Source organism: Achroia grisella, unplaced genomic scaffold, assembly GCF_030625045.1.
Source record: "Achroia grisella isolate CSIRO2021 unplaced genomic scaffold, CSIRO_AGI_Agris_v1 utg918, whole genome shotgun sequence".
NCBI lineage: Eukaryota > Metazoa > Arthropoda > Insecta > Lepidoptera > Pyralidae > Achroia > Achroia grisella.
The window spans coordinates 2,330,819-2,344,639 of NW_026713067.1; the positions used below are offsets into that span (position 1 = coordinate 2,330,819).

At 34.1% G+C, this 13,821-nt stretch overlaps 1 protein-coding gene across 1 annotated transcript; it reads right to left on the reverse strand.

Moving 5' to 3' along the window:
* LOC131853908 (cathepsin O-like) lies at positions 1-10,362 on the reverse strand. Its single transcript, XM_059204996.1, has 6 exons — positions 10,038-10,362; positions 5,454-5,743; positions 2,504-2,636; positions 1,790-1,983; positions 1,273-1,392; positions 1-587 (listed from the first exon to the last, which is right to left on the reverse strand). The coding sequence occupies exons 1-6, from the start codon at positions 10,221-10,223 to the stop codon at positions 401-403; spliced, it is 1,110 nt and encodes a 369-aa protein (XP_059060979.1). The 5' UTR covers positions 10,224-10,362; the 3' UTR covers positions 1-400.
* Positions 10,363-13,821: the final 3,459 nt, after the last annotated feature.

The window sequence follows — 13,821 nt, forward strand, 5'->3', positions numbered from 1 at the left end:
TTGGTATATTTATGTATAAAACTGGATTGTAATCCAACACTATATATGCCTAAAAGCTAAATTATATAGACGCATTATACTAGATAATATAATAATATACTAAATAAGGTTGATAATAAATAGATGGCTAGATAAGGTTATATAATAAACTACATTGGTTTCTATAGTTTTATCGTATTGTACCTTATGGTCTATTTCTACGGAGATAAAATATCTCTCTTATGGATACAAACTTTATTAAGTGAGACAATAGTTAGTGTAGATAAAAAAAACAAGAACACGAGAGATTAACGCTAGACATGTAAAAAAGTCAAGCACAACATATTAGCTTTCTGTTTTTAGTCTGCCGTTAAGTTCGCAAAAATGGTCACGTTACTACAATAACTAAACGATGCGAAATCTATTTGACATCAACAGTTGCCACTTCGTTGGCTAGGCCGCATACGTTGGCCCCTATAGCTAGGTGCACATAACCACCCAGCCCAAAATCTTGACCCCAGGAATTCTTGGCTATGTAGTGTGGAACCTCAGCCGCCAAGTCGTACCCGACAAGTTCCACCGCATGGTTGAGGTCTTTCATGGATCCGCTGTGAATAAACTATTCTTTAATTCCCGTTTTTCATGTACATGTACAGGTTCTTCTATTGGTTGAATTAACATACAGTTTTCTGGCAATTTTCCAGGTTTTGAACAAAAATTTTGGAAACACTCTCTGTCTCTTTGGTCTCAATATCGCGATTTCAATCCAATTCCTACCTAAGACCACGCAATAAAAACAAATAAATATTACGAACTAATAAACAAATTACCGAAAAATGTATGTCTTTAATCTATATGTGGTCGAAGTGGGAGCTAGAGGTGTACCAGCGAAATCTCTCTATAATCTTTTAAATGATCTTGGCCTGTCTAAACTTGCAGTGGGTTCTATACTAGAACGTGTATCTAAAGCTGCACTAGTTGGCTTTTATCAAATTTTGTTGAATAAATGCTGTTGGTAAGAAGAGATATAAGCGTTGAAGTTGAGTGTTGACGTACGTCGGCAAAGGGGCCCCTTAAACTTACATCCGGGTCACTGGGAATTGATCGGAGTTGCCCTCTCTGTCCCACAATAGACCCGGCTCGCATGGTGAATCTATGGAATGCTAAGAAGTTCGTCTTTCTACTCTTTTTTTTAAACTTAATCAACTCTAAACCTATTAAATAGCAAAAAAAAAAAACAGTTGTATCTTTCATCGACAACTAGCTTCAATTTTAATTATTGGTTCAGATTACCTGCAATGATATTGTATTACTCCTCCGAGGTAATTTTGCCAGGTGATCGCGTTGACAGCAACGGTCACTGGCCCATGAGTGGCCAACGCCTGCAAAATCTTGTCTTCTGCCCCCACAAACCTGGCAAGGCGACAGTAATTTGTGTATGACAAACTAGAGGCATCCACCGACTTGTGTTCATCTTTGATAATTTATCTTACTATATAATTTATATATGTTTTATGTAACTGGAACAAGTAAACTGACGGCCCACCTAAAGGTTAGCGGTAATCGTCGCCTATATACATGAAGAGCATTAAAGAGATCACGTTATCAAGTGACGCCCGTGATACTACTCAACCGTTGCATTTCAAGAGGTCAAAGATATCATGCTTTTTATCTAGTAATTTCACTGCCCACAACCGAAACATAAGTTACAAAACAAACTGTTAGACGGTAGAATTAGCTGAGATAGAGTTACTACCACATAAACGCCTTTCTACAAAATCTAGCTACTATTTGTTTAGTGTTTACTTACTGGTCACAAGTGAAATTTGCTACCCGGACTCCGCTGGCGTTTTTGTTTGAAGCACATGCTCCATTGAACAGCCGAAGAGGGTACTCCTTGTCGAGTACAACGGTTGTGTTACTCAATAGTAGCCAATCGAGTAGTAAGCAAATGTCGCCACCAGCACAACCATTGTTGCCAAGACCAGCGCAGTCGATCACTTCCTGCCAATTGTACGTCTGGTGTTACCAACTTAGAAAGAACGAAGTTCTCAATTCAACAGTACATATATGCTTCTGGCCTAGTGTGCCTTTTACAATTAACTATATATGTATGGTATTGAAGCGAATTTGAGTTATTGATTTTTTACACTGGTGTTTTGTTCCTTAGTTCCTCTATACAGCTGTGGATATATGGATATCCACTAATATTATAAACGCGAAAGAGTGTTAGTCTGTTTGCTTTTAAATAGTAAACGGCTACAAGATCTTTAAGAAATTTCGCATAAGACATAATATAACTAGGATGGGTATTGGATATCTGTTACCTCAAAAAATAATCTACTAGAAATTGGAGATGAAAGTCGATGGAGTGAAAAAGTAATATATAGATGGAGTGAAAGGGTAACTAATCATTCCTATAAATCATTTCTATACGTTAGTAAATAAGTCATCATAAAAATAAAAAATGACTGACCACTATTGTTAGAGGAAGAAGCCGTGGGCATAAGATAGTAAAAAATACCTGAACACTAAGAGTATCCAATTTGCCACTTTTGATAGCCGCCATGGCCTCCACTGTACCAACTGTACTGAAAGCCCAGCACGCACCACAGAGACCCTGGTCCCGTACGGGGCCTACCACGCCTTTAGACCTCCTGTAAAATAGAACACGCAATTTAAGCTACCTGTTTGCTATAATTATTATAGTATAAAAAAACATAGCCGAGATTGCAACGGCTGCGCCTTCTGTTTAAAATTCGATTGGCTGGTATCTCTGCAGTAGGTCATCTTCTTCCACTGATCCCTATTGGTAGTTATATCTGAGTTTTTACTCTCCTTTTATGGATAAAAGGAAGAGTAAGATTTATAAAAATGTATTGCAAAAGCTAAACAAATAATAAATAAAAAATGTACCTATATAAAGTGGAATAAAATAAATAATTATTTATTATAAATAAATTATTTTAGTCTAAGCAATTATATGCCTGAATTTTCAGGCATATAATGACTGAATATGTATAAAATTAATACGAATTCAAGGACATATACATACTTTAAACATATAGCAGCAGAATCATTTAATTAATGTTTCGTTAGATTGTGACAAGATATAATTCAAACATAAAATATCACGAAATATATGTAAATACTAATGATATTTATATAACCATAGACAGCCGATAAAACATGAATATTACGGATTATGACGATATAAATATAAAAATTATATAAATATGTGCGACAGAACTATCGAGACCACTCAGTCATATAATAAACCTCTCTTTTCAACTAAGTATCTATCCAGGTAGATTGAATTCTGTAATTAGACCACTACATAAAACAGGAGATAATTTAGATATAACAAATTATCGTCCAATTACATTAGTAACACTGCAACTGCAAACAAAAAATTTTGAGAAGGTAGTGTGTAATAAACTCTTTTAAAACGCCTCACAAGGTTCTGACCCCAAAGTCTTTTCCCAGTTTTCAAAAGTCTAATAACATCTCAGTAGATGCTATATATATATATATATATATATATATATATATATTTTAGGCTTTGTAAGGGAGTAACCAAAAGTCGATTTTTTTTAATATAATATATTTATTTAATCAAAATATGTACCACTGCTATTTATGAACTTTTGCCATCTCAAAGGTAGTTCATTGATCTTGTCACTAAAAAACCATTCGGACGGAAATCAATAAAATCTTTGAAGGCGCTTTGGACTGCCTCATCGAAGTTGAAATTTTCTCCTTGCAAGAAGTCATCGAAATTTCGAAAAAAACGGTAATCTGTTGGAGCAAGATCCGGGAAGTATCTACGGTGTATGTCAGACATTCCAATTGAAGCTCTTCTAATTTGGTAACTGTCTGTTGTGCAGTGTATGGTCTAACGTTGTCCTGAAGCAGCAGTGGCCTACGACAATTGACCAGCCTCGGTTGTTTAGCAACTAGCTTTTCCATCAGAGTTTGCAATGACTGACAATACAAATCTGACGTAATAATCTAGCCAGATTTAAGAAAGCTGAAGTGAACAACATCGGCACTAGTCCACCAAACGCTCACAAGTAACTTTTTTGAGTCAATTTTCGCATGGGGCAGGATTTGACTTTTATAAATACATACCTACGTAATATACATAGAAAACACCCAAATCGATACAATCATACTCAGGAATCAAGGAATCATTGTGATAAACATGGAACTATTAGGAGTTATGAATTTATTTATCACAAATGTTATCGATGTCTTCCTATAATAATTTATATATCTTATACTTGATAATTATGTAGGTACTATTTTATTTATTTTTGACGTCCTCCGTGGTCTAGCGGTTTAGCACACACACACACACAGTACAAACATGTCATGACGACTGGATTGCCTGAATCAGCAAGGATATATCTTATCCATTCTTGTCACACCTTAATAAAAGTAAAATACTTTCACTTCACAGAACTTAACCTATAACAGTTGACAAATACTGTGAACTCGTATTCGTAATTTTAATTGAAAAAAATTGGAAATGCCCGGAGAATACTTCAATTAAAAAAAAATTGAGGTATACTTCGTTGAAAGGCGTATGATCTGACCTCTCTTATTTCTGCTACCAAACAGCCTACATTGTAATGTGTATCGCTTGAAGGGCATAAGGCAATAAGGCAGTGAAATTAAGGATAGTAGCATGGCTATCTTAGTACCTCTGGAATGACAACACAACACGAGCGGTAATACCGTTCATAGGTATATTGTTGTTTGAAGACAAAAATACGATCCACCTTGGTACAAGGGTCGACGAAATAACCTTAAATTCACTTAAATATGGATATATTAATTTAATTCCGATCGGTCATATCATAGCGGTCTTGTCGCTATCAGATTGCTACTAGCGATAAGACCACCTTTTGACAATTATTTTCATTGTTTTGTACATTGTCATATGTTTATGTATGCGCAATAAAGAGTTATTATTATGCTTGAGGAATGGTTGGTGATAATGCATATGGGAAAAGAATAAACGCGCTCTGCTCAGTGTGCAAACTACACACTGGTAACAAACCTAGTTAATTATATTAACAATTAAAGACTAGATTTTATTCATTCATCTATCATTTGACTATAATTATGATTAACTAATCGTTAAAAATAAATAAAAACCAAATTAACTTTCTGTTAGCACTGAGCGGCAAGACCCGTTCCTACGACTGACACCCACGCACCTCGTCACATTTTAATAATTAAAAATTTCGGCTTTTCATAATTAAATTTAAATGTGATGTTACATTATCTAAGACTTCCTCTAGGATAGTGGGAAGACTAGGGCTTCCTTATTTTCATCATTTTTACATGAACTTTGAAACTCGGTTGACTTGTTAATAATATATACAATGTCACACTTTATATCCCCTAATTGAGTTTAAACTGTAATTTAATAAATAGAATATAGATAACATTATAATAATACTTGCCAATCTACTTGTAGAGGCAGCAACGCCCTTTTTTTTCTCTCGTACACAGGGTTATCATGCAACCTATGACCTTTACGTGAATCATCCACATGATATCTTTGCCTGTCCTCTGTTTCACTCCAACTCTTGCCGTATGCGTTCGGTGATCTCTGCACTTGTTCATCTGATAGATGTATGTCTCTGTACTCTGATTTGGACATGTCTGAGAGTTTCGTCAGTCCATACCGTGCCCGAGATAGATCTGATCCTCTTGATTGGCCATTTAATCGGTCTATTTCACGTACTGAAGCCTAAACAATTACCATATTATACATTACTAGGTGTATACCGCGGCCCTGCTCATAAGGTACTAGCTTATCTTACTCGCAGAAAATGTAGCTATCAATAGGTGAATATATTTTTAAAATGGGTCCCGTATTTTTTAGTTTATATATATATACTCTCTATTTAACTTCAATGCACAAAAATAAAATGTACAGCTAGCGGACTAACACCTCGCAGCGTTATCTATCTTGATACCAAGAGGTAAGTCATTCCAAAGATTGAAAGCCGGGGGAACGGCTTAATAATAATAAACCCAGACAAATGAGCCGAGATATGAAGTAAACATTTTCTGGTTGTGTGTAGAGAGTATTTGGAGCTGTCCCCATAGAAATAAAAGTGATGCTAATGTATTCACGACAATTACGAGTCCTATAGAGTTGAAAAGAGTGTGCAGAAGCATATGTATACACATATAATGAAATATTTCGATGATAAGATATAGAAAGCTAGGAGAGGAAGAAAGGAAGAGTAAGGGTGGCAGTTTTTACTTTTTGTCCTGACATAAATACATAAGAAGATTGCTCAGAGCTACCTACCTAAGTTTCTAATACTTAGCAAACACTGTAAATAAGCTGGATGACAAGATTTTATTAATAAAAAATAAATAATAATTGTTTGGACCCCTAATTTATCATTTAGTTAACAAAACTACCTTACCTACTACAACCATCACAATGGTATTGTAAAATTTCTGAAATTATTCAAATATAACAGATAAAGTCTTAATTTAAACTTGTATTTAAGCATTTTTGAATCCACATATATTACATTTTAACCTTTAGAATCCATCCTTTGTTTCAGATACCGAGAGTGAAGAGGGGGTATGCGCACAACAATTTTTTTTTTAAGGACGATAATGGAATGATGCACCCTCCTACGCTATCGGTTTACGCTGGCGGGGCACCAATGGAGGATGATAGGATGAACATGAAGTCAGATCAGTAAGCCCAACGTGACAAAAATCACCGGGAATGTATCACGATGGTTTCCAGGGGGAACCGCGTGGAGGTCAACCTGACATGGTACATTGCTAGTCACAGTTTTGCGGGCACAGATCTGTGGCAAAGTAGTAATACAGTTTAAGAGGGGTGCACAGATCTGTGTCAAAACGTTTGAATGTACCATTCATTCGGAATGCTGTCTCATCACAAGAAGAACAAGCAAGATGAAGAACAAACAGAACACATACTTAAACTTAAAAATGTAAAATCCAATTTACAAGGGATTTTACATTTTTAAGTTTAAGTATGTGTGAATACAAGCTAGCAATTAGCATCAATTCATTCAAGTCAACATATTAAATATACAGCTATTGGTGTAACTAAATAAGTAGTAGTACAATACAGTTCTAGTAATTAGAGCAGACCAGTCCTTACAAGCATTAAACTGAAACAATAGTTTATATAGACCTTTGTGTTGTCCAAAGTGTGTATACATATATATATGTACTTTATAACTAAACTGCACTTTAATAATTGTATTATAAAAATTTGTACTTAATACTTTGATTAAATTCTTTAAATACTATTAGGTTGTTCGGAAAGTAATTTCGTTTATTCCTACCTTAGGATTTAATTGTATTTTTTGCACTCAACTTCACACTTAAGCCATATAATTTTTATATGCTTTGAGAGCTCATATAGCAAGGCTTGTGTGTGAAAAAATCCAATTAATTCTACGCAGTAGATTTTGGTTGGTACCCTTTTAAATATGGAAAGGAATAGGCAGCATTTTCGACATATCTCACTGTTTTACTACAGAAAGGGCAAAAATGCTGTTCAAGTCAGAAAGAAATTGACCGATGTGTGTGGAGAAGGTGTGTTAACAGTACTCCAGTGCCAGAACTGGTTAGCTAAATTTTAATCCGGTAATTTTGATGTCGAAGATGCACCACCCTCGGGAAGGCCAGTTGAAGCTGATAAAGGCATTGGTTGATGTTATTAGAGAAACAAGATATGCAGTGTAAAACATAAAATTGTATTCTGTTTAAACAACCGTTACTAAGTAACTGACATTTATTTCTTTTTCGGTATATTAGATTATAAACCTCAATACCGCCCCTTAATCTTATATACGAAACATGTACAATTATTTGGACAACCCTAAGTCCTTAACAAATTTCTCATGTTTAACTATACAGAGAGGCTTAGTTAAAAGATCTGCAATCATTTGGTCCGTTGGCAAGAAATTAATTTTTATATGACCATTTATATGACCATATGTAAACGATTTCTTAGGAAAAGGTAGTTTAGTAGCCTTACCTTCTATACAGGAGATGCATTGTTCATATGACGATACATTATAGTCAATGCCAGTTGCCATACCATTCTTGAGTAAACTCATGCTGCGACTATTTAAATGTCCCAAACGTCGATGCCAGATACCTTGACTTGCTTGGTTTACGTGAGATTGAACTTCATTTTTAATATTTGAAGATTTACTCACAGACATGACTGGACTTTTTACGCGATCAACGGAATTTACAAATGCAGACCCAGTTTGTAATTTATATAAACCAGAATTATCCCGCTTTGCAATCGCTGCTAATATATTATTTTTATATATTTTACATAAATCAAATTCAAAAATTACACGATATTCTCGCTGTGTCAAAACATTGACAGACATTAAATTACATGACAAGTTAGGAATATAAAACACATCACATAGAGTTTTTATACCATCCTTAACTAAAATATCTGTATCACCTCGACCGGCACTATTTATTTTATCTCCGTTCGCTACTGTCACATATAAACTATTGTCCTCGACGTAATTTTTCAAAATTTGCCGATTGTTGCACATGTGACAAGACGCACCAGAATCGACATACCAACCCTCAAACTTCACATCTGCTGATAGGACCGACAGCATTATTGCACTCTTGGCTGCACCAGAGCTGCTGCTCGACTTTGGTTGCTTATCTTTACCTGATATTTTCTTACGGCAGTCCTTGGCATAGTGACCAACCTTCTTACATTTGTAGCATATAGGACGTTTTGAAATTGCCAGAACTTTTTCCTCAGGGCACTCGGAGCTTGTTGTACCATCTCGTCTCTGTGATTCTTGTAGCAATTTATTTTTAACGAGATCACTAGATAGATTTAAGTTTGCATTTTCTAGTGTCATTATGAGTGGGTCGAAATCCTTCGGGAGTCCACTAAGCATTATGACTGCGACAAAATCATCATCGAGAGGAGCATTCATGTCTTGGAGTTGTTGAGCGATATCCATAATTTTTGTGAGATATCTATCCATATCCTGAAATTGTTCAAGCTTCAAAGAGAATAATATTCTAAGAAGACCTAACCTTCTACAGAGACCCTTGTCTTCAAATGCACGTTGCAGATTTCTCCACGCTTCAAATGCTGTTTCACAGTTTCTAACATTTGAATAGACGGCAGGAAGTACGCTTAAGCATATCTTCGCTAATGCTTTTTCTTGCTTTTTCCTATCCATGCATTCGGGTTCTCCATTTTTAGTAGCAACAACGCAATCGTACAAATCTTCATGTATGAGTGTCATTTTCATCTGGAATTTCCAATTGCCGTAATTTGCCATTCCCGACAATTTATCCATAGTTAACGATGAAGAAGTCATTTTGAAGAGTATTTGCGTGTATGAATCGTAATTGTTACCGCTCTGCTACCATATTAGAGAAACAAGATATGCAGTGTAAAACATAAAATTGTATTCTGTTTAAACAACCGTTACTAAGTAACTGACATTTATTTCTTTTTCGGTATATTAGATTATAAACCTCAATAGATGTGAACCAGCGAATAACACAACACAAATTGGATTGAGGTTAAATTTATCAAAACTAACAAGTTACTTAATTTTGATAAATTTAAGTTAGGAAAAAACGAAATTACTTTCCGAACAACCTAATAGATTACTTTTTCTAATCTTCTCTTGTAATTGTTGTACAATATCCTGTCATGTACTTACATGTCTTATCAAAATATATCTTATCAAATATTGATTATATATCTTATCAAATGGTCACAACAATTGCATGTATCTGTATAATTTTAAATTTCTAAACGTTATATAGGTATGTCATTATTTAATACTCATTTTCTCGTGGTTGCAGCTGTACTATAGTAGTAAAATTATAAATATGTTAAAATCTACATTTCTCATAATTTAATAAGCCAAATAGTGGGACTGCTACATTATAAGAACACATTACTTAAAACTGTACTAAGATAAAATTAATACTTTTTTTAATATAAATTAAAATAATAAAATACTCACTACAAAGTGTTCGAACCTGGTTTTGTACTCGGACGGGTGGTTTTTGTAACTTTTATTGAACTTTTCCAGATAATCATTGTACCGAGCCAAAAGAATTTCTTCTTCGTCTCCACTATAGGTGATTAGTATTAAGAGAAATAATAAACATAATGTTGCACCAAACAACCAGGGCCACCATTTACTCATAATTAGTTACAAATCATCAAAAAAGAAGCAAATCAAAACAAACACGAACAAAAAATATATACATAAGAAGTTAAATTACGAGAAGTGAAAGTTCAATAAGTTCATTCATACCTTCATAAGTAAGTGTTCATAAGTTGACGACGAGAAAAATTGACATATAAGCCAGGGTTACCAACCTTAAAAGTTTTGCTTAGGGGGTTCAACAGTTACCAACACAATAGTTATAATATAACACAATAGATGTTAGTCATAAAATCTGTGGTATAACGTTCCCTGGTTTATTATTCTTCTCCTTGATGATTTATCCCCGGATATAAGGGAGGTCAAAAACAGGGCCCGTTCCCGGGGCGGCATGTTCAGGGGGCGACATATTCGAACTTGCAGATGAATACACAACTCATCAATAGAGTACCTTTTGGACAACATGACCTTGATTTGCATTTGAAAATGAAGATGTAAGATGTAACTGTTAAAAATTCACATTAGTTAACAGTAATTGTCAGCAATACTATTTTTACAAATTGTTTGTAATTAAATAATTAAATAAATCATTCTAAAAATGTTGGCCAAACTAATAAATGCCGCCCCTACGGGGAGTAGGGTAGGGTAGTAGTAATTTATTAGTTTTTGTCCCGCGTTGAAAAAAATTAAGATCGGGGCTGATTAGGCGATTTAAAGCGGTCGCCATCATTCAAATTCAAATTCAAATTCAAAATATCTTTATTCATGTAGGTCTATTACAGACTCTTATGATATGTCAAATCTACCGTCAGTTCGGAATGATTTCGAGATGAGAAGAACTGACAAGAAACTCAGCTCGTATTTTTTTTTTAATGTTGTACATATTTATAATAATACTATTTCATTTAAATTCAAATTTGGGAGAATAGAGTTACCACCAGCATATGCTATATAAAAAAAAATCAAAAAATCATTGATCGGCGATATATACCCCGATTGTTCCATATGTAACCGGAATGTTCAATGAACACTATTTAAGTGCCATTTTCTTTTCATTCCATAACTATAGGCCCACACCTTGCAACCAAATGAAATAAATCAAACCAAGTCAAATATATCCAAGGACGGAAAGATCGATATAATATAAAATTTTTTAGTAAAAATTATCTCGTCGCTATTAAACAATAGATGGCGGTTGTTCATAATCAGGTTTCATGTTAGTTTTATAACATGGCATTATTCTAAAAGGAAGTACATTTACGAACTTTTTGCATTGTATGATAATATTATCAGTTCCTAACATATTTACAAAATTGTTAATATAAAAATTTCTAGGAATGGATCGTAAAATCTATTGTTTCAATATAAATATAAAATTACGCTCTATAGGAAATATATTTACAGTTAATAGATAATAAAAATTAAACTAGATGGTGTAATTCCTTAAATTAATTTATGACATTGGATTAAGAATCCGTATAAAGAATAGACTGGAATTTATTTTACAGGAGAAAAACGACTTCCACACTCCAAATACCCCAAATATAACCGAGCAAAATTCGTGAGCGAAGTGAGCAGAGGTAGTTGTGAGTGCTCGCAATGACCTTTGCTCAGTTCACCCATAGATTATTTTTTTTATGTATTATGTTCTGTGCTTTTATTCTGACGTCAACGTGAAGTTGAATGACCACACACTTTAGAGTATGTTTATTTTAACAATAATGTGTTTAAATAATTTTACTATTTCGAAGCTCTAAAGATTCTTGTAAAAATTCTAATTAAAACATAAAACTTTTTATATAAGTGGGTACGTAATTTTCGTAATAGCGCAGGTAATAACCAGTGTACTTCAAACACCTTTTGCTGTAATAAGCGAGCCAGTATTACAAGCTGCTAGAAATACGGAAGGTGGTTTTGGTGTTATCGTAGAGATATGGTCAAAAACTAATTTTACGACTGCATGCAACTGCATGAGAATGTTGAGGTGGATGTGTGGTGTGACAAGAATGGATAAGATAAAGAATGAATACATTAGAGGAAGTATGAAAGTGGCACCGGTGTCAGAGAGGTTGAAGAGTAATCGTCTATCATGGTATGGACATGTACTTAATGCGTAGGAACGAGGATAATATTTTAAGAAAGATGTTACAAATGAATGTGGATGGTTATAAGGGCAGAGGAAGGCCAAAAAAGAGATGGATGAACTGTGTGAAAGATGATATGGTAAGAAAGGAAGTAAATAACGCGATGACTGCGAACAGGGATGAATGGAAACGAAAAACATATTACGCCGACCCCAAATAAATGGGATAAGGATGAAGCAGATGATGATGAACCTTATTACACAGTGTTAGCATACATATTATGTTATCTGTGCTATTTGTTTATCAATAACATAACAACTAAATGGCGCAATTCAATATTAGAATCTCGACAGACATCACAAATCGCAAAATATTTTAATTTTGAATAATCTAATTATCCATTATTGACTGTCTGGCTATATGTATGTTAATATATTTGAATATTGTTTAAAATATATATTAAATTTTAACTATTATTTTGTAACGCTATTAGCAAACATAAAAATCGGTTGTTTAAAATTTTATTTCTTGTACCTAAAATATATTCATCGCCAACATATCTTGACATCCACATTTATGAACATTACTCTTGTTCGACCTATCGTCTTGCAGTAAATCACAGGATACAGATACCGATCGTCTACTCGAAAGTAATTATTGAGACCTCTGTTTAAAAAAATATGAAAAAGATGTCTTTGCTATTTTATATCTATATATTGTAAAAAATAAGATTTTTTACTAAACAGTAATTAGTAATCAATAAAACATAGTAAATACTTTTATTCTAAAACTTACGCAACCCCTTTTGGTATATTTACTCTGACGTAACGTAATTATATCATTAGTACTACTACTCGATACTAGATGGCTCTGTTTCGAATAAAGTATTTTAGATTTCTAAAAAAAACAATACATTATTGGGCGCAGGTCCCCAAGGCATTTGCCTAACCTACCTAATGCTTATCCGACCCTTGAAAGCTGCTGCTGCTTATGTAAAGCATGACATCGTCTTCCACCAAGTATGACCATTTAGAGCATCACGTTGTACGTGGTATTGTTCCCGTATGCAACAGTTACCACTTACCATCAGGTTGGCCGTCAGCTTACTCGTCATTATATGTGTTAAAAATTGTTATCCTTGCTTTTGTCAGTTGTCCATATGATGAACGCAACACTTGAGACATCTCGCTCGGTATATAAGAATACAACGTTGCAGGGGCGAGCGTACGAGTGTGGTGTCCTCTCCGGTCCAAAACTGATCTTTTGTACCGGAGAGTAAATCTATACATATAAATAAAATTGGAGTGTCCGTTTGTAATAATGGTTATTTCTAATAACCATAAATTAATAAAAATTGTTATTTTTAATAACCATTTTTTATTACATGCATATGAATATAAATACGGTACATACACCAAAATAACATTTTTCACAATTTTTGTCTGTTTGTTCCGGTTAAACTCTGAAATGGCTGGACTGATTTTAACGGGACTTTTTTTGGCAGGTAGATGATGTAATGAGGAATAACTTAGGCTACTTTTATTTTAGAAAAA